Source organism: Podarcis liolepis (assembly GCF_965112155.1).
Source record: "Podarcis liolepis genome assembly, chromosome: 15".
Classification (NCBI taxonomy): Eukaryota; Metazoa; Chordata; class Lepidosauria; order Squamata; family Lacertidae; genus Podarcis; species Podarcis liolepis.
Genome location: NC_139566.1, coordinates 23,841,474 through 23,863,513, shown reverse-complemented (window position 1 = coordinate 23,863,513; position 22,040 = coordinate 23,841,474). Strand labels below are relative to the sequence as shown.

General features: G+C 43.4%; 1 protein-coding gene across 10 annotated transcripts in view; it reads right to left on the bottom strand.

Moving 5' to 3' along the window:
• CIT (citron rho-interacting serine/threonine kinase) overlaps window positions 1-21,536 on the bottom strand; it is a 116,079-nt gene extending 94,543 nt beyond the window's left edge. For 5 of the 10 annotated variants that reach the window (XM_083478415.1, XM_083478411.1, XM_083478417.1 and 2 more), the window contains exons 1-9: window positions 21,374-21,514; window positions 19,140-19,294; window positions 17,995-18,136; window positions 16,750-16,925; window positions 15,191-15,292; window positions 12,261-12,403; window positions 11,052-11,145; window positions 6,545-6,748; window positions 5,281-5,434 (exon numbers count right to left, since the gene is read on the bottom strand). In XM_083478415.1, the coding sequence (XP_083334541.1) occupies window positions 5,281-5,434; window positions 6,545-6,748; window positions 11,052-11,145; window positions 12,261-12,403; window positions 15,191-15,292; window positions 16,750-16,925; window positions 17,995-18,136; window positions 19,140-19,235 (1,111 nt within the window). In that variant the 5' untranslated portion in view covers window positions 19,236-19,294; window positions 21,374-21,514. Of the gene's footprint in view, window positions 1-5,280; window positions 5,435-6,544; window positions 6,749-11,051; window positions 11,146-12,260; window positions 12,404-15,190; window positions 15,293-16,749; window positions 16,926-17,994; window positions 18,137-19,139; window positions 19,295-21,373 lie in introns of all 10 variants that reach the window. The other 5 variants (XM_083478418.1, XM_083478420.1, XM_083478419.1 and 2 more) reach the window with 3 other exon arrangements.
• Between the last annotated feature and the right edge of the window lie 504 nt (window positions 21,537-22,040).

The window sequence follows — 22,040 nt, the reverse complement described above, 5'->3', positions numbered from 1 at the left end:
ATGCGTGTGACGTCATTTTGAGCGTCTGCGCATGCGGCAAAACCCGGAAGTAACGCGCTCCGTTACTTCCGGGTTGCCGTGGAGCGCAACTCAAACGCGCTCATCCCGAAGCACATTCAACCCGACGTATGACTGTACATCAGGATGTCTTTTTTCTGGTGCCTGGACACAATCAACTTCTGAAAGTTGGTTAAAGAATTTCCTTTCTACAGAGATTTTCCCTGTCCTGTAAAATTTATTCTACTTGTATCTTTGAAAACATGTTGAGTTCAGCAGCCCCCTTAAGTGCTTGCCAGTAGAATGAGCCTTGAATTCCTTCTGCTGCCTGAAGGCAACCAGCTTCCTTATCCCCTTGCTAGTCTTCATTATTCAGCTGCCTGAGAACTTGAGCATGGACCCCTGTGGATCAAGCACTGTCTCTCTGTTCCAGCTCTGGGTTTTGGTCAAACGACAGAACTGCAGGCAATTCCAGCCTGAAGGTGCACATCACAGCCACAGTGCACCTAGTCTGGGAAGTCAAAGGACACTAGAGAGCCAATCTGGTGTCACTAACTGGCATAAAGACTCTCAGACGTACTGACTTATTTCAGTATGAGCAATCTGTCATTGTGGGAACCACTGAGTTCTCACACCATGTTGCCTGGTGATTGGCCTCCTGCCAACCCGTTTGTCTCAAAGGCACTTGCCCACCCTCAAGGCTAAGCACCTGACACACTGATGACTTATCTTCCAAAGACACAAGCACCTGATCTCCCAGGACAACCTAGAGACTGATTTTTATAAAGCAAGGATGGGGAACCTGTAGTCCTCCAGATGTTGCTGGACTCTATCAACCCTGGGCATTGAGCATGCTGGCTAGGGTTGAAGAAGAAGAAGAAGAGTTTGGATTTGATATCCCGCTTTATCACTACCCGAAGGAGTTTCAAAGCAGCTAACATTCTCCTTTCCCTTCCTCCCCCACAACAAACACTCCGTGAGCTGAGTGGGGCTGAGAGACTTCAGAGAAGTGTGACTAGCCCAAGGTCACCCAGCAGCTGCATGTGGAGGAGCAGGGAAGCGAACCCGGTTCACCAGATTACGAGTCTACCACTCTTAACCACTACACCACACTGGGTTGATGGGAGTCAGGTCCAACTTCTGGAGGGCCACAATTCCCCAGCCCTGTTATCAAGGCATAACTGCTTGAAATATTTGGCTACTGTCCTAAACTTGCACAGCTGTTCCCCTTTCCCTGGTTTCTGAATCCAGTCTAATGCAAAGCAAATCAGGGAGCTGTTTCCAAAGGAAGAACTGTGAGGTGGGAGAGAGTTTGTGCTGGCCACCAGGCAATGGCTTTTCCCACCTGCCTTGCCCCACCTTCCAGCTGTAGGAGCCTTTAGAATGGAGTTGTGCCAAAGGCATTACAGTGGTACCTCGGGTTAGGAACTTAATTCGTTCTGGAGGCCATTCTTAATCTGAGGTACCACTTTAGCTAATGGGGCCCGCTGCTACGCCGCCACCATGCAATTTCTGTTTTCATCTTGAAGCAAAGTTCTTAACCCGAGGTACTATTTCTGGGTTAGCGGAGTCTGTAACCTGAAGCGTCTGTAACCCGAGGTACCACTGTATGTGTATGTGTGAGGTGAGGAGAGGGAATTGATCATGGTGATCAACTCCCACTCGAAAACCTATGTCCCCACTGTGGAAAGAAGTGTGGATTCAGATTTGGTCTCCACAGTCACTGACAAACAGTCGCACCTAATAAGAATAGCTAATAGCACAGTCACTTACTGGTGATTTGTTAAATATTCTATGATTTATGTTGTGTTGGTTTGCATTTCTTAGTGCAGAAAGTATTGATCTGATGTGTAGAGATTTTCCTGTTCTACTTAATTCAAAAGGGTTCTGGAAGCTTCTCTGTATGTATGAAAGAAACAAAGCAGAACGTTCATGATGTTTGGGTTATTCCTTCAGAGAAGCTGAGTACAGCTGGCTTAAACTGGTTCTGTTATCTCTTCTGTGTCAAGGTCATGCTGACTATAAAAGTCTCTCTCTATCTCTCTTTCCTTCGATCTCTCTTTCCTTCTGGTGTGGTGTTCTGTACATAGTATGCTTAGTGTTAAGATTTAGACTTATTATAAGTTATTGTAAGTTTAAGTTAAGTCTGCTGCAACTGGATTTCTTATGGACAGTGCCAATCCTGAATGTATTGGATTTGTGACCATTATGCTCATTTGCATTTAGTAGCAGTAAAGCTCTGCTGGTTGAAATATTAATTGCCTCTGGACTATTTTTTGGGAATCCTGCAATGTGTTTAAGTTTTTACTCTGCTAACTATACGTTGGAATCTGCTCTGGATCAATATCGTGTAGAATTCCATGACATGTTGTACTTGTGATGTTCTATTGTGTTATTGTTATTCATCATTTGTAAGCTAATTTGCAATTCATGTGAATGAAAAGCAGCATAGAAATATAATAAATCGAATCAAAAACCCAGGATTCCACCTGAGGCCTGGGATGCAGATCCTCCTTTCCTGGCAAGACTTAAGTCACTTCATGGCAATTTCATCTACTCTTGGAAGCAAGAAATCCTTCTGATTAACCAGGGATGCGAACAGGCTAAGAGAAACTGGCAAGGGCAAGATGTAAGGATGGATGGGTGCTAGAATCAGAACTCTGACCCCTGGAGCTTGCTCTTGAAGGCACTGTGGAGGTGGCATGGGACAACATTTTAGATGTTATCGTGCATCACAGCTAAGAAGGAATCTCCTCTGAGAAAGCAGGAGATAAACATAACAGAAAAGCAGCAAACAACTGTTTGCTCAAGGGAGAGGTCATTTGCACTTAGGTTAATTAGATTCTCTCCTTGAGAAATGAATGCTCCTTCCCATTTCTCTTCAGTAGATGGATTCATCTGAGACACTTTCAAAGGGCCTTAACACATTAAATGGTTTATAAATGAATGAATTATTTGAAAAACGAGAATAAAAGACATCCCTTTCAAGGTCTTGGATTCTCTTGCTTATTTATCTGTTGAAGATTTTTACCCTGACCTTCCTCAAAAAATTGATATGGCTAACACTTCAAATGCAACAACACTGGCAGAATTAAAAAGAACACCAAGGAAGTCTCAGAATAAAAGTGCAACAAAAAGCAAAGGGAGGGGTGGCAAAATAACTTTAGGACAGTGACGAACAAGTCAAACTGTGACATCATCTAAAAATAATGCAGTGATTATTTAGCATTGAAATATTTTCTGATTTTTTTATCCACAAGACTAAAAATATGGCATTGGTGTTCAAGCTACCAACCCTAGCCCAATTGACAACCATTTCAAACAGAAAGGCCCACAAGCATTTGTGGACCCGGCAACTCGAGGCTAGTCCCTTCATGAACTGCAAGGGATGAGTTGTCCATGTTATACAAGGAAGCTGGCAATGTATAGAGGGAAATTAAGAGTATATGGCTCTTCCATTCATGGTCCCAAAGCACTTTCCCTTTCCACCAGTGTTAGGGAAACTGTGGCCCTCCAAATTTTGCCACTGTACAACTCACATCATCCCTGATCAGTGGCCATGCTGACTGGGGTTGATGGGAATTGGAGTATGTGGCGTTTGCCCTCCTAGGTGTGTGACATCATACTGGGTTCATCGGGAAAGGGTTAACTAATTATAAAATGACTAACCAATGGGAACCCAAGGGGAGGAGTTAGAAGGGAGAGTTAGAGTGGTTGAGAAGTCAGTCTGGAGTTAGAAGAGACAGAGAGGATAAGTCTGTGGGTTGGGCTAGTCTGATGAGAGAGAGTGAGAGAATTTGTTAAGAGGAGTCAGTCAAACAGTTGAGATAATCAGTCAGAAGGTATTAGGAAGGTATAGGCCGGTAAAGAAACTAAAGTTAAGATAATGACAGGAATATTATCTGAGAAACCATAAACTTGTTAATGTTTATAAAATAAACTTGTTTATTTGGTTCACTTTTAACAACTGTCTGGACTCAGTGTTTTACCCGAGAGTAACGGGTTGGTGGCAGCGGGGAAGCGAGGACAGTGGGGGCACAGGGATCAACAGACCGTTAAACGTCCGGGGACCCTGTGTGATCGCCACAGAGTCCAACAGCAGCCAGAGGCCACAGGTCCCCCAACAGTGCTTTAAACACACACTCACAAACTCTGTTCCATTGCAATGACTACTGTTGACTGGAAGAAATCAGCTTGGGTGCTCGTTGTCCGCAGGGCAGCAGTTGGGCACCCCTACCCTCTATACTCTCAAAAATAAAGTATCTTCATTCTGGCTTGTAAAGAACTATTCATTGGTCACCCGTGATTAATAATAATCTTCTCCAGGTGAACAGGAAAATAAGATTCATGAAAGCTGGGGGGAGGTCATTTTAAGCAACAAATGACTTCTCCCACTTTTCTTATGGAAATGACTTAAAGCAGCTTAAACCATAAAATCATACACAAAACAGAAAAAACAGCATTAAACACCCTCATCCAAACACCTAACAGGAAAAAACAGAAAGTCAGCAGGATTTAAAAGAGGGAAAGAAAACCTATTAAAAGAAACAGAAGATGATTCCAGTAGTCATCTGCATAAGACCCTATGAAGAGCCATATTTTGAGAAAGCAGCAAAAAAGGGGGGGAGGGGGAGATAGTCAGGCATGTTTCCTTGGGGGAAGGCATTTCATGATGTCACAGATAAAAAGGTCCTGCACCTTTTACTCATCAGGTGAACCCCAGGTCAGCAACAGAATCCAGATCAGGACTTCAGATCTTGATCTTAATTAACAGCGATAACGTACATGTGTTGGCAGATGCATTCATGGAAGTATTTGTAAGCCAACGACTTGACTTAATTTGCTAGCCAAGTTGAAATACGTAAAGGAAGTCTTGTGTGTCTTTGTCTTAATAGCATTTAGGGAGGTCCAAGCAGCCTTCTCAATGCACCACTTGACAAAATTTCACCCACTACTTGCATCCTTACCGAGTATCTCAAATAAGTATAGCACATTTCAAGCACATAGCAAAGCAAATCATTTCCCCTGCATCTCATTTTGTACAACGACATTTGTGGCAGTTCAGTGCAAACATCAACAAAATTCCCTTTGTAAATTATTGTCTCTCTTTATTCCATTCATACGCTCTCTCTGCCATGATATCATTCCATCATGGTGGCATACATGATGGAAGTGAACGAAGGGAACACCCCAGAAAGTTGCTGCATAATGTTCCTTTGGAGTGTGCCCTGGGAATTAGCCACCAACCAAGGCCCTAAATTTCATCAGGAACATGTTACTCACAGTTACGGATGCAACTCCAGTCAACTGTAGAAAAGAATGGATGACAGCAGAGGCTTTCATAATCTAGTCTCTCTTTCTGCCCACACAGTAAGCTCTGCACTAGATCAAGGAATTCTTTGCTGACTTTCACATCCTCAGGGAACTTCAGGAACCTCTGAAGTTGAAGCAAAAATAAATCTTACTCAGTAGTAAAGAAGCGAAAAGCTGAGAGCTGGGATCCAAAGAACTACTTTCGCCAAGCCAAAAAGCTTGCATACCCTGAAGTGGGCCATGTGGATTTGTATTTATTTTAACACAACATCCCATTAAGCTATACTGCAAACTGCTTTTGAAACTTCCTCCACACCTGAAGACAAAATAAGGAGGCAGCTGTTTGGAGAGACGACAGCCCAGAGTCCTTTCAGGTACATGGGATGAGCAGCACAGTTCTTTGGACCCCAGCCAAAGGGTTTCAGTATCCTTCAAAACATCCCCAAAAAGTAGTTAATGAAAGGGATATGCACATGCAGCAACTTCACAAAAGCACAGGAAAGCAAAAAATATTATTATTAGCTGATGGTGATGTTGTTGTTGCTGCTATATTAGCTATTCTTATTAGGTGCAGCATACAGAACATCAGATTTCACTTTTTAGTAATGAAAGTTTCTAGCCCTTATGCCAAGGATGGGGAATCTGTGGGTCTCCAGATGTTGCTGAAGTCCCAACTTCCATCAGTCATAGATTTAATAGTCAGTGGTCAGGGGTGATGGGAAATGTAGTCCCATATCTGGAGGGCTGCAGGTTCCCTGTTCCTGCGCCATGCAAAGCAATGTTTGAAAGCATGTTGACAATTCCTGATGATGGAGACTTTGCCAGTGACTCTGGATGGGGCTTTACTGCCCCTTCCCAAGACTAACAGAAGCAGACTAAATAATGCAAGATAAATGATGAGAAATGCATAAATACCCATCATAGAAACTCACTTATTTGCCACAGAATTTGGGTCAATGGCACAGAGTATCTTGCTTTTAATCATGCAAAATGCACACAGTTCTAGGTAGAATTAAATGTATGATTGAACGAAGTTTTAGTATTGGCTAATCAGCACTAATTTCACAAAGTTCCTGTAGCTAATAATACATCTGTCAATAATGCCCAAAGCACTAGTACAGCAGGAAATAACTAGCAAAAGCTATGCAGGACACAGGACCATACAGACAAACGCTTGGAGCAGTTTTGTTCTGGCAAATTCCACCTTCACATGTACTGAGAACGTTGTTCGTACCTGAAAGTTCATTATGTTATTGAAGGTTTTGCTTGAGGTTCCTTCCGTAAATGGTGATTTTCCATACATCATTTCATAAGCAACCACCCCTAGAGACCACCAGTCACATTCTGATCCATATGAACCCTTGCCATTGCTATTCAGAACTGTTAGCATCTCTGGAGCCATATAATCTGGGGTGCCAACTGGCAGTTTGGCATCCACCTGGAAAGTAGAACACAATGGGTGCAGTTATAGCTTATTCTATTGTCAATATACACTGGAAACCAAGCATTCATCACGTTACTTATGAAAGGAATTTAAGATAACATTTTCTGTGTACATCCCTGAACAAGAAAATAATGGATTGCATGCTTAATACAACATTAACATGATGAACCAAGGAGGAAAATGGAAATGTGTGTTACATGGGAGGAGTCTGTATTTCAAGTCTTTTGAGTCATAACAAAGCCAAATCTTTTTACCATGGATAACAGATTTTGAAAAGATTGTGATATCACACATTCCTTCCTCCCAGGCATTTGCCTCAACAGCAAAAATGCCTCGCATGAATTATCCGCAGTTAATGCTTTTGTCAGCACCAGCTTTAGTCATGGTTAATGCTAACCATAATTTCCTCTTTGTCACTTCACATAGCGCCCAATGTATCAGAAGAGGTTTGTAATAGGAAACAAGAACTTCGTCCACTCAAAAATGCCTTTAATCAACTAAATGCCTTTAGCTAACAGCAGAAGAAATGGCAGCTCATCTCATTCATTCAAATTTAGCTGCATCTCTCCTTTCCAATGTGTGAAAATTGCCATGCTACCATTCCCTTCAATAAGCTTAGGTTGCTAGATGCCTATCCCGCCCGAAATAAGCAGTGGCTTCTACGTAATAGAGGATTCAAGGCATCTTCCAAGTAGGCACACAGGCTTATGAATTAAGTGAAAATTTTTAGCACTCACATAAACTGCCTGGGAGCCGACAGAAACTGAAGCACTTGAGTCTACCAATTGCTATAAACAAGCTTCTAGAAGCAAGGATGGGGGAGGATGCTTCTCCTATCTCCTGATCTGGGTCCCCTACGACTTGCTGTATAGCTGCAAAGTACATTTTTTTTAAAAAATATTGCATATCACACCCTTCCTCCAAAAGCAGCCCTGGTTTGGAGGTTGAAACCCTCTAGCACTATATAGCGTAGCAGATGGAGGTTGCAGAGAATGAGCTATTTTTTAATGCCTTTCCCAATCCTAAGAGTCTGAACAGCACTACAAGGCTCCTACTCCAATATGCCTGAAGCTAAGAATAGGAGCACAACCACTATTTATTATTAAGTGGCCCTCTAGCCTACCTTTCCCAAGAAAGACTACAACAAATAATATGCAAGAAGAAAATGGCAAGACTGACAAAACAATTAAAAACTGTAACAAAAGCACACACTCTAGGGTTTTCCTAAAGGACAACAGTTCTTTAGATGCCTTTGGCCCAAACTGTTTAGGGCTTTAAAAGCCAATGTTGTTGCTGTTTAGTTGTGTCTGACTCTTCATGACCCCATGGACCAGAGCACGCCAGGCACTCCTGTCTTCCACTGCCTCCCACAGCTTGGTCAAACTCATGTTAGTAGCTTTGAGAACACTGTCCAACCATCGCGTCCTCTGTCGCACTCAAGGCTCATTTCCTTAAGAATTGATAAGTTTGATCTTCTTGCAGTCCATGGGATTCTCAAGAGCAGGGGGCGGCAACCTAAGGCCCACGGGCCACAAGCAGCCCACAAGTGGGGGTCATTTAACTGGCCCATGAGCCGCCCCTGAACTGAACCGCCCACTCGGCAAGTCCCCACGCACTGCACTAAACAGGCACAGTGCACTGCGGGAACTCGCTTCCGCACCGCCGGAAATCGCGTCTGCGCAGATGCAGACACTGGAAATCGCGGGCGCGCACGCTCTCACACGATCTGGCCCACAGAGGAATCTCTGCTAGAGTGAACTGACCCAGGCGAGGTAAACCTTGCCAACCCCTGCTCAAGAGTCTCCCTCCAGCACCACAATTCAAAGGCCAATACAGTAGTACCTCTGGTTACGTACTTAATTCGTTCCGGAGGTCCGTTCTTAACCTGAAACTGTTCTTAACCTGAAGCACCACTTTAGCTAATGGGGCCTCCCGCTGCCGCTGTGCCACCGGAGCACAATTTCTGTTCTCACCCTGAAGCAAAGTTCTTAAACCGAGGTACTATTTCTGGGTTAGCGGAGTCTGTAACCTGAAGCGTATGTAACCCAAAGTACCACTGTACAGCACCTTAAATTGGACCCTGAAGCAGACAGGCAACCAGCATAACGGATGTCATATGGTTAGGGCATCTGTCTCCTGCCAAGCGTCCTTGCTGTTCCATTTTGCCCCAGTTGATGTTTCCAGACTGCTTACCTCACACAGAGTGCATTACAGTAAGAATGCCTTGCAAGATTTTAGTTACAGATAGGTAGCCGTGTTGGTCTGCCATAGTCAAAATAAAAAAATTCCTTACAGTAGCACCTTAAAGACCAACTAAGTTAGTTCTTGGTATGAGCTTTCGTGTGCATGCACACTTCTTCAGATACCTTATCTGAAGAAGTGTGCATGCACACGAATTCTTATCTGAAGATAAGAATTCAGATAAGAAGATAAGAACACGCTTCTTATCTGAAGAAGTGTGCATGCACACGAAAGCTCATACCAAGAACTAACTTAGTTGGTCTTTAAGGTGCTACGGGAAGGAATTTTTTTATTTTGCAAGATTTTGTTACAGGTCCCATTCGTACAGTATTGTGATTGCACTTGTTCTGTTAGTGCAAGGATTCATGCTTGGACAACAGAACTTCTGCCCTTCTGCTCCCCAAGTCTGCTCTGAAGGATTGGGGGTACCCTTCCCCGGACATATCTAAGAAGCACATAGGGAAGGGAAGGGAAGGGAAGGTTGCACAAGCATAAAGCCTTGCACTAATGGAATCATTTATTTAGCACTATGTTGGGTATCAATTGTTTACAGATTTTTCATTATCGTAATTCCTTCCACATCAACTCCTTTACCAAGGAACCCATGCACATTGAGCCTGTGTGTTGCAAAGGATTCTGGGACATGTAATTATTTTTGGTTAAACCAACAAGCACAATGACCAATAGACTCAAGAACACTGGCCTCACTCGGCCAACTTGAGCTGCATGTAAGAACACACCAAACACTCTCCTAGATGGAAGGGGAATATTATTTCCTTTAAAAGAAGCTTACTGTGGTACCTCGGGTTAAGTACTTAATTCGTTCCGGAGGTCCATTCTTAACCTGAAACTGTTCTTAACCTGAAGCACCACTTTAGCTAATGGGGCCTCCTGCTGCCACCGCGCCATCGGAGCATGATTTCTGTTCTTATCCTGAAGCAAAGTTCTTAACCTGAAGCACTATTTCTGGGTTAACGGAGTCTGTAACCTGAAGCGTATGTAACCCAAGGTACCACTGTATTTGACATTTCTGGGAACACAGTCTGAAGACCACTGTTCTTTTAGATTAAATATGCATTAATAAATGCTGTTAGTTTAAGCAGCACACATTTCCAACTGGCTTTTAAACGAAAAATTAACAAAAGAATGTAATAATATTATATATCCAAGGCCAGGACTGGCAAATGTAACAAGATGAGTAATTAGCCAATATTCATTTCTAGATCAAATCACATCCGTTGCATTAGTTTAATCAAGAAGCACTTGTTAGCATCACAAGAGACAAACAGTTCTAACTGTAATCAAAAAGACCATTACTCACCATCCACCAGACCTCAGCTACTTAATTACCCATTTCAGTTTCTTCCCAAATTAGCAGGAACATCATTAAACTCAAGAACCAGGGTACACGCTAGCTGCCTTTCAGTGCTATCCACTACTTCAGTTTTTTTAACTGAAAGGCACAGCTCTCTCTTTGGAAGTACAGCAATTTGAGAAAAACACATCAACTTAAGCAGAAATCCATACTAATGATGAATATGTAAAACACTCAAAACTCATAGATAAGGAATTGCAAGAGCCTGCGGTTTCCTGAATATGCCTTCATAGACAATCTGCACTGGGGCATTATTAATAATTACTTTTGGTGTCTGCCACACAGTTATCCATATAGAAGGGATGGCTGACCCATGCCCTGTGAGCTGCCCAAGGTTTTTTTGTGCCACTCCCAAAAGTTGTCATTCTTAAAAAGGTTGCTAGTGTTTTCCTTACCAACCAATCACACGGCTCCCTGCTGTGATTCTGCGATGCCAAAAGATCCAGATACAGAGGAACTACGCACACACTCAAAGAACAGTAAGGCTAGACATAAGCAATTTGGCAGATTAAATACTTTCACCTGTGCTAGCATTGCTTACATTTCTTTTAAAGAAACAGTACACTCTTGCCTCATTACTAATAATCTGTATTAAATCAGTGACAACTACAATAGGCACCCGCAGCCAAAACTAAAAAAGCTAAGATGTTTACTTTCCCATCCATTCTAGAACTTTATTACCTTTTTATCCGCAGTCAGTTTGGCGGCAGACCCAAAGTCCACCAGCTTGATGTGTCCTGTTCGGTCAATAAGAATATTCTCTGGCTTAATATCTCTGTAAATAAAAAACCCAAAGCAATCAATAAAAGCTTTTCACAAGACCATAAATGCTTCCCTAATACATACTGTTTGCCAAGAAACTATCCAGAGTAGTACACTTTAAGGATCCTGATTGTTCCCTTACAGCCATGTCTTTACCTGCCACATCCTCATTTCACATACGATGTCAGGTGAGGATCAGGTGGGCTTGGTTTGCAGAAAACAGCTTCACAGGCCAAAGAGAACCCTTGCCTGGCCTAATTTGGTTCACAGACTGGAGGTTTCCCATTGCTGCACTAATGTATTGCACAATGTATTAGAGTGGTAAAGAAATAATCCAAAAGGGATGTAGTCAAACACTAGTTCTGAAACTAGTCAGACTAACACTTTACAATACCACATGCATCTCACAGAGAGTGTGTGTGTGTGTATTTAGAAAGCAAATACTCAAGCAAGTCAACCTGGAAATACTCAACCTGGAACTATATTCCAACTCCAACTGAAGTTGGAAGGTCCAAACTGGAGTTCCTCATGGAAGAACCTGCACTGCTCACATTCCTTTCTTTAGCTTTGGTGTCCTGTCCTGTCCCCCACCACATCTTAGAGAGCCAGCGTGGTGTAGTGGTTAAGAGCGGTAGACTTGTAATCTGGTGAACCGGGTTCGATTCCCCACTCCTCCACATGCAGCTGCTGGGTGACCTTGGGCTAGTCACACTTCTCTGAAGTCTCTCAGCCCCACTCACCTCACAGAGTGTTTGTTGTGGGGGAGGAAGGGAAAGGAGATTGTTAGCTGCTTTGAGACTCCTTAGAGTAGTGATAAAGCGGGGTATCAAATCCAAACTCCTCTTCTTCTTAGGCAATAAAGCTACTGATAATTCTTCAGTGAACTCAGGAGAGTTTCAAAAGCTGATGACGATATTGCAACAGGGTGTTCAAATTCTAGAAACCCACTGCCTAAAACAGATGTTTGACTCCAGCGATCTTAGTAGTATCTTAAGGGTGATGTCTCCAAATACAGTTAGAAGAAAGTATCAAGAGTTTCCAAAACTGTTCCCTTCACTGATTTCCAAAACAATTCATTATTCCCAGTGTTGAATTAAGCCTACTGGTGTGAGGCACAGCAACACTTACCGGTGGGCATAGCCCATTTGATGGACACTATGGATGGCCAGAACTAACTCCGCTAGATAAAACTGAATAGTGCTTTCATCAAGTTGATCCTCGTATCTGTTTAGGAAGGACAGAAGATCTCCTCCAGGCTCATATTCCATAACCTTCATGCAATTTCAAAGTAAACAGACAAAAAGAAAGCAAAGCTTTGTGAAGCTCTTCTACTATGAAAAGCACACAGCATCAGCAAACAAACAATAATTTAAAGAACATTTTCTGTGTTCTCAATATATTCAGCTTTGCTACAACAAAAGAAATTCAAAAGCACTAATCTTTCCTCCAATCCAGTAATTAAAGTTGGAGTACGGGACCCTAGATGAATCAAAAAGTATTTCTTTTTAATGTGGCTTGACTACAAAAATGGCTGTTCCTTGGGAAATTGCTGTGTTAACTATAGCTGATGGGTACTGATGACTTCATAACTTATAAAGTAACACTGTATGCGTTGGCAGCTAAGAAGATCAGGAGAAAAGAACTAGATAAAATAGTGGTCAATTGCAAAGGTGATTCGGACATTTAAGCTGGCACATTCTACCTGAGAATCCCCTGCTATTCTATCGTATGCAACAAATAATTCTTAGGAGACGTGATCATAGTTTATTGTATCTGCAGTGGCTGATGTTTTTATGGTTTTTATGGTTATTGTTGCTTTTCTTTTTGTTCCCTTTATGAATGATGCCATGGCCTTTGGCTAGTGCAATAAAGTTTATGATGATGATGATGAAAGTTTATGATGATATAGCTGATGGGCTTTGTAGTCCAAAAGAGCTGGAGGGCACCAGGTTGGAGAAGGCTGGTTCTAACTCCATGCAGGCCTGCATAGGATTGCAGTCTTGCCCCATTCATTTATGTCTGAGGTACGCATACATTTTTCAGGATGTGGTTCTAAAGATAGGCTTGGGGGCAATGCCATGCTGGCTATGGCTGATAGGAATTGTCATCCAAAAGTGCTAGAGGGCACTGGTTTGGAGAAGGCTGGGGTAGAACACCCCCATGCCTGTTCCCCTGCACGATCTCCTCTGTTCTTTCCCTGTGTCTATTTTAAATTTTAAGCTTCTTAGGGAAGGTCCTGTCAAACCTTTGTGAAGTACCACATACAGTGGTACCTCGGGTTAATAACTTACCGTATTTTTCGCTCTGTAAGACGCACCAGACCATAAGGCACACCTAGTTTTTGGAGGAGGAAAACAAGAAAAAAAATATTCTGAATCCCAGAAGCCAGAACAGCAAGAGGGATCACTGCTTTCGTTGCGCAGCGATCCCTCTTGCTGTTCTGGCTTCTGGGATAGCTGCGCAGCCTGCATTCGCTCCATAAGACGCACACACATTTCCCCTTACTTTTTAGGAGGGGAAAAAGTGCATCTTATAGAGCGAAAAATACGGTTCCGAAGGTCCGTTCTTAACCTGAGGTACCACTTTAGCTAATGGGGCCTCTCGCTGCCACCGCACCGTTGATGCGCGATTTCTGTTCTCATCCTGAAGCAAAGTTCTTAACCCGAGGTACTATTTCTGTGTTAGCGGAGTCTGTAACCTGAAGCGTCTGTAACCCGAGGTACCACTGTACACTGCTGGCTTGCTCAGTCTCTTCTCACCACATTCACCATTGTGGCATAATGGTGGACTAGGAACTAGGAGAGACTAGGGTTCAAACCTCACTGGGCCATGAAACTCACTGGGTGGCCGTGGGCCAGTCACTGCATCTCAGCCTAACCTACCTCACAGGGTTGTTGTGGGGATTAAAGGAAATGGGGAAGAACCAAGGACATCACCTTGAGCTCCCTGAAGAAAAAGGCAGGGTATCAATGCAAGAAATACAAACACAAACACATGCAACAAGATGTGGAACAGGGCTCAAGATGATACACTGCCCTGCTCCCTTTGGCTTCTTCGTGCATAGCAGGTAATGCTTTTTTTTTTTTTAATGTGCACCCCCCCCCCACTTCCTCCACTGACTTACATCTCCAACAATAACAAACTTCACCAGCCAATCAAAATATAGAAACAAAAAAAACGCAGTACGATTCCAGGCATGGCCAAACTTGGCCCTCCAGCTGTTTTGGGACTACAATTCCCATCATCCCTGACTACTGGTCCTGTTAGCTAGGGATGATGGGAGTTGTAGTCCCAAAACAGCTGGAGGGCCAAGTTTGGCCACGCCTGGATAAAGCAATATACCAGCATTAAAAAGTGAAGTATAAAACAAACTGTAAGATCTAGATAATAAAAACAGTATTAAAACTTAAAAACCAAGAAGAATTAAAAAGTGCAGAAATAAAATAGATTCATTTGAGAAGCCTTAGGAAAAAAGAAAAGTTTGCAGTCAGGTGTCCCAAAACATAGCAGTTGAGCTTGCTTCGTTTCAATGGGAAGAGAAGTCCAGCCACAATGCTAAAAGCACATGCTTGAGTCATAGGAGGGTTTACTGTAGAGTGTGGCTTGAACCAGAGCACCCCACAAGTATTTCAGCATAGTTCAATAGTGGCTTCTGTATGCACAGAAGAGAATAAATTCACTCTCCACCTCACTGTGTACAGCGGAAGGGGAGAAGTATTACCCACGCAGGCCCGAAGGTATCAAATTCTTTATCAATCATGCTTTTCCCCTTCTTCTTAAAATGTTAACATTTAAATAGTTTGATAATTGAAAAAAAAAAGTTAATTAACTGTCAAGGATTCTTCATTCTCAGATTGAAGTATTCACTGTTCTGCAGAAAGGCTCCCACCTTTCCTAACAGGAAGATTTAATGACTAGTTTCTTCCTGTAATTGCTTTGAAGTGAATGTGGTAAAATCAAACTCTACCCAGTGGTCTCCAGCAGCGAGCAACTTGCCTGGCATGTGAAAGTAAAAGCTGTCAGCCCACTTGAAGCGATGCTGCAAATACAAAACTCACCAAATAAAGATTATTTTTGTCTTGAAATGCATAATGCAACTGTGGAATCCAAGGGCTGGTACTCTGGGATAATATATTCCTTTCTTCCTCAAAGAATAATACCTGTGAGAAGTAAATATTAATAAATCATCAACTCCTTGGAGGAACAATAAAGTGAGTGCAGATTTGCATTTTGAAGATTCAGCAGCAACAGTCACTCACATCTAAAGTCTTTCATCTAGCTTTCCTTTTCCAAAACTGTCAGCCTTTGGATTTTAAAAACCAAGTTGCTAGCCATCATGGAGAAAGCTATATATTTTGAAAAGTTGCATGTTTAAAGTTCCAGCATTCATGGTCTCCAATTACATTTTCCCTCCCCACACACCCTGTTACTCACTTTTTCACACAATGTTTCTCCCTCCTAAAGAGCATCTTTTGTGCTCTTTGATAAAATAGTATATGATTCACAACACATCATTTGCACAGATTGTACTAATCTGCAACATTTGAATACAGAATGACTTTTCTGGGAATTATTTCCTTAACACAGAGCTTAAAGAATTCAACTGCCTATCTCTTTTTTTAAAAATCTGATGAACCTGGCTGAATGACCAAGCTTCTCCATTACATAACAACCTACCTGTTATGTTTCCAGCAGCCAGCCTCCATACGGCCTATTCCAGAATGCACTGATCGCTTGGCGTATTAGTAGATGAGAAAGCTCTCTCAGCTCTCACCTTTTATCTTCCTGGGTTGTTCCTGGTGGCCTATCTTTCACTGTCTAAATGTTGGGCGTCAGGTGTCCCATGAATCAAAACTCTGTCTCTACAGGTGTGCCCAAGGCCATACAGCCAAACCTGATCAGAGGAGCCATCGCCCTCCCTGACAACCCTCTCCTGCAATTCTACAGTTAAAAAAAGGAGGGTTATTATTCCCCATGGAAATGCTGTCAGCTTCTGTGTCATGTAGCATCCTGCTTTCAGGAGGGTCGTGTATAGTTCCTGAAAGTTTGAGCTTCCTTTTTAAGACTACTTAGTTTATGTTACTTAGAGGAAATGGGGGGCGGGGCTTATGCTACCTGTTTCCCCTCCATTCTAATCTCAATGACGCCTCTAAATTTGGAACCTGGGATTTGACCATACAATTTTTGACAACTCAGATCTTCTGCTGCTTGTCAGACCATATTTTCACGCTATATGCTTTGACCAAGGCGAGGTGACTCACTCCATTATGAGTGGGTAGTTGTCCCCTCCCAGGCAGAAATTTAACCTGCTACTCTTCTGAGCTCCTCTTACTCAGAAGTTAGGATGAAGCAGGAGGTGGTGGCAAATGTAAGTTGGGGTGTTGCAAGCCCCACAGCAGCCAAGCACTTTAGAGTTTTGCACTTCACACAGATGCCAAAGAAGCCCGTTCTCTACCACTTCTATGGGCACAGGTTATTTGATCCTGCTCTGGGGCAACTGTATATTTATATCTGGATCACAACTGGAACTCCTGATTCCATACCCTGTTAACACGCTTTCTCGCTATGAAAAGGTTATGAGCAATTTGAAGATTATAAAATCGAAACAGGAACTTACATGATCCTGTGCCAGCAGCCTCTCCTTGCTCATCACCTTCATGGCGTACACATCGCCAGTTGCCTTCTCTCTCACTACCTGCACTTCGGCAAAGTGACCACAACCCACCAGACTTCTGACTTCAAAGTCCTTCACACTGGGCTGAAGTTCTCGGAATGCTGCTACGGAGTCCGAATCTGTGCAATATTAGACAGACAATTTACGTTGGGGAGAAGCAAACAGTGAGGTGCAATGCAAAATTTAACTTAAACAGCCATGGCCATCCCATCAATAAAATTGTTCCCATGTCCTCTCCTCAGTCCAGATCTTGGGGACCAAAATTGTCCATGTCTCTTTTTAATAATCTTATTTCATAACATTCATATACAGTGTTCAAAACTCCCATTGTTCTAGACGCATTTTGCACAGGAAATTTCATTATTACAAGCACGTTTCTGAGCTCTGGGCACAGTACTGTGCCTAAGATTTCAGATTAGAACTGCAGAGTGGAAGGAAAGGAGGATCTTTTTCTGCCTCCCCAATTCCAGCCACTTTCTGAAGAATGGAAAAAAGACCCTCTTAGAGAGAATATTAGAGGGGTAGACAGGGGAAGGACTAGATCATGTGAAAAATGAACATAGTATTTTAGCTGCATTTTCAGCTTTGCTTGTTAAAAAAACCTGTGCAAAAACATTCCCTTGTTCAACTCATAACCTAGCCTTAAGGTGCCATTTCGTTCCTAGTTTTCATATCTCAGTTCCTAACACTGTTCATATATCACTTAATTGTGATGCCCCTTTGTGCACAACAGTCAACGCATATATCATGCCAAAACTATGCACAACAGCTGCCAGGTAGCATCTGCCCAACTCTTCAATTCACCAGACTCTTCCATTTGGGAATCTTATTTTCTACACTGGGTAAAAAGGAAGGATGCACATACAAGCCCAATACAATATCCTGCTGTTACTACATGGATTTCCTCTGTTGCAGTGGGGCTGCAGCTCAGTGATAAAGTATCTGCTTTGCAGGCAGAAAGCTCCAGGTTCATTCACTAGCATCCCTAAGTAAGACTGGCGAAAACTCCTATGTGAAACCCTGGAGAACTGCTGCCCATCAGTGTGGGCAATATTAAGTAAGATGTACTGATGGTCTGGCTCAGAATAAGGCAGCTTCCTATGTTCCTAATGTATACGCTGAACGGGTCCTTCACAGAATAAATTCACTCTTGCATAAAAAAGCTGTAAGAAAGCCAACAAGACATACACTTTTTAATGAAATTGCCCACATGCTTGATTTTCATTAAAACAGGGTTGCTGCATTCTTCGAAAAGCACCATTAGGGAGTCCAAAATGCCTTCCCTGGAAAATGGAGACATCTGCTGCTGTGCCACAGAGGGCAGCTTCCCCTGGTAACGAAGACAAATACCAGTGAGAGACAAGAATGGAAGAACATTGGTAGACAATTCATAGTTGCTAGCAAAATTAGAAGCATATGTTACAACAGGTCACTATGTGTATATATAGAACTGCTCAATTTCTTTTTCTACTTTTAGGGTGAATAGTTGAAGTGTGTGTGTGTGTGTGTGTGTGTGTGTGTATGTATGCTAGTTACAGTTATATTTCCCACCTTTTCCCTAAAGAGCTCTGGGTAACATATATGGTTTCTGCACTCTCAAGTTTATCCTCACAAACCTGTGGAGGTGAGTCAGGCTGAGAGGCAGTGACAGGCCCAATGTCACCCAGTGACTATTTGAACCTTTGTCTCCTGGTTCCTGTTCCAACACTCTAACCACTACACAGCACTGCTTTAACGACAACAGTCTACTGTCACACTAGTTAGAGATGGCAATTCTGAAAGGCAATCATTAATAAGACCACCCTGTGTAATGAAGAAGAAAGGAAAAAAGTGTCACCACTGCTGTCTCTGCATCCTGTACCCCCTTTAACAGAAGACTTTTAAGAGATACTAAAAAAATAAAGATAAAGAGAAGTTCTAATATAAACTATGTAAACAAACTGTAGAATGTACAGAATTCCGGGAGGTACCATTTATTTTTCTTTATTTAACAACATTTGTAAACTGTTTAACTATAAATAGAACCTCTAAGATGTTTACCTGTGCCCCCCTGACCAAATTGACCAAGCTCCAATGCATCAGATATTGCCCAACTACACCCAGCTTTTGTGATCAGCTGGTGGCTGATGATACCAGTCAGTGGGGTCCCAGAGGGTGAAGCAGTTGTTGGCCCCTCCTTACTGCATGGGACGTACAGAACTTTGAAGACAGCCACAAATATTTGGCTACAATAAATGTTACTCCTTCAACACAACAGAGAGTTGAATATGAATTGCAGGTGCTGATGTGAAACCAGTATAGTTTACACAATCTGGGACAAAATAAACATTTACCTGTAAAAGCAGGTTAAGTCTAGAGACACGGCTGGCAATGGGCTCCATCATGCCTATCTCCGAAGGATTACGCACACCATACTTAAACTTCAACATCTTCAAAATTCACCACCAACAGACACCTCCCAAGATGGATGCTGTAGTTTGTTTTCAATCTGTATTAGAATTATTAATTTCAAGAAGTTATAAGAAGTTTGGGCTTCCTTCAAATCACACAATTCTAAAGGTATCATTGAATGTCATAGAACAGGATGGGGAAGCTGTGGCCCTTCAGACGTTAATGGACTCAACTTTGATCGGCCCCAGCTAGCATGACCAATGTGTCAGGGTTGACAGGAGGATTTAAAAGACTACGGTTTACCGACCCCTGAATTCCCTGCCCTGGGAGTCCAGGGTTCAAATCCCTTCTCAGCCATGCGTCTCACTGGGTAATCTTGGGTTAGTCACTGCCACCTAGCCTAGCCTCACAGGGTTGCTACGAGAGCAAAATAGGGAGAGAGAGAACCACATACCACACACATTGGAAGAAAAGTGGGATTGAAATGGAAAAATAAATAATATTTATTTGGCCACTCATGTGCAGGGTTGAACCCTGAATAAGATGTGAAGCAACAACATCTGTGTAGCGAAAGGTCACTGTTCGGTGGTAGAACATCTGCTTTGCATGCAGAAGGCCCCAGGTTCAATCCTTGGCAACTGCAGCTAAGGCTGGGAGAAACTCTTGTCTGAAACTCTGAGATAACTGCAACCAGTCAGCACACTAAGCTAGGGTGGATCCAGCTCAGTATAAAGCAGCTCACTATGTTCCTGGTTACAGTTCATCTGCTTTGCATGCAGAGGTCTCATGTTCGACCCCAAGTTTCTCCTACTAGTGCTTGAAACTCCCCCCCCCAGGCTTTTTTCTTTTTCCTTTTTAAAGAGGACTATAGTTCAGTTTGGGACATGGATAGCACTGTGGTCTAACCACAGAGCCTAGGGCTTGCCGATCAGAAGGTTGGCGGTTCGAATCCCTGCGACGGGATCAGCTCCCGTTGCTCGGTCCCTGCTCCTGCCAACCTAGCAGCTTGAAAGCACCTCAAAGTGCAAGTAGATAAATAGGTACCGCTCTGGCAGGAAGGTAAATGGTGTTTCCGTGTGCTGCTCTGGTTCGCCAGAAGCTGCTTAGTCATGCTGGCCACATGACCCAGAAGCTGAATGCCGGCTCCCTCAGCCAATGAAACGAGAAGAGCGCCGCAACCCCAGAGTCGGCCACAACTGGACCTAATGGTCAGGGGTCCCTTTACCTTTTTATAGTACAGTGGTACTTCGGGTTAAGTACTTAATTCGTTCCGGAGGTCTGTTCTTAACCTGAAACTGTTCTTAACCTGAAGCACCACTTTAGCTAATGGGGCCTCCTGCTGCTGCCACGCCGCCGGAGCACAATTTCTGTTCTCATCCTGAAACAAAGTTCTTAACCTGAAGCAATATTTCTGGGTTAGCGGAGTATGTAACCTAAAGCGTATGTAACCTGAAGCGTATGTAACCCGAGGTACCACTGTACAGTTTAATCCTTGGCAATTTGAGGTAGGGTTCATTGTCACTGTAAACAATACTAAGCTGGATGGATCAGTTCCCTATGCCTTTACAGTGGTACCTCTGGCTACATACATAATTCGTTCCAGAAGTCCGTTCTTAACCTGAAACTGTTCTTAACCTGAAGCACCACTTTAGCTAATGGGGCCTCCTGCTGCCGCTGTGCAATTTCTGTTCTCATCCTGAAGCAAAGTTCTTAACCTGAGGTAATATTTCTGGGTTAGCGGAATCTGTAACCTGAAGCGTATATCACCTGAGGTACCACTGTACAGTTCAACGCTTGGCAATTTGAGGTAGGGCTCACTGTCACTGTAAACAATACTAAGCTGGATGGATCAGTTCCCTATTGCCTTTAGTTGGAGCTCAAAAGTTGGAGCATCTGCGTGGCACACAGAAGGTCCCGGGCTCAATTTCCAAACTCTCCAGGTTACTCGCGTCCCTGAGCATGTGCAGTGTGCCTTTCGCCGGTTACCCACAACCTTGACGTGTACGCGACTTCCAAGGCAGGCTTGAGCCACGATTTGAAATCCTCCTCCCCTCCCGGCTCTCTCTCTCTCTCTCACTCACACATATATATCACGTTACTATAATGTATAAAGCACTTGCATCCACCCCCACTTTGGATAGAAGGGCAGGACAGACATTTAATAAATCATCATTACCCGACGGCATGTCAGCAAGGGAGCCCCCTGAAGCTTCGGCGCCCTTTTCCCCCAAACGCAACGAGCCACACCCGCCGCAGCTGCTGTCGCCTCAGAAAAGCGCCTCCTCCGCCTTTCCCGCCATCCGCGTTTGAATGGACGAAGCGGAGAAGGGGCGTCACCTGCTTCCCTAAGCCACGTGATCCGAACACCCTCCGCCAATCCGCTCGCCGGGTGACGTCACGAGGAGGCGGGTGCGCGCCCTTCTGTCTCCAACGCTCCCCTTTCGAAACAGCAGGGAGAGGCGTGGCCACGGAGCGAGATGGGGCGTGGCCAGCTCAAAAAGTGCCCTAACGGCTTTTTCCTCTCATCCTGTCAGAGCTCGTATTCGGTATTCCCACACCCTGCATATACTGTAATACAAAAGGCTGCAGTGCTTGAATACTGTAATAAGACACAACTATTTCAGGGAGGGTCACAAACACAATTCCCCCCTCCTGTCCTGGATTTGTCTTCATGTGGTGAAATATACTCGGAGTCGAGTGTGGATTTCATGCTCTTTATTCAGCTCATAGTAGTGAGGAATGGAAGTTCCCCTGAAATGTCTGCTTTATATACATTATTTACACAATGGGCCCCACGTGATTGGCTATTTCTGGGATTCTCCTGTAGGCCAAGCAGGTTGCGG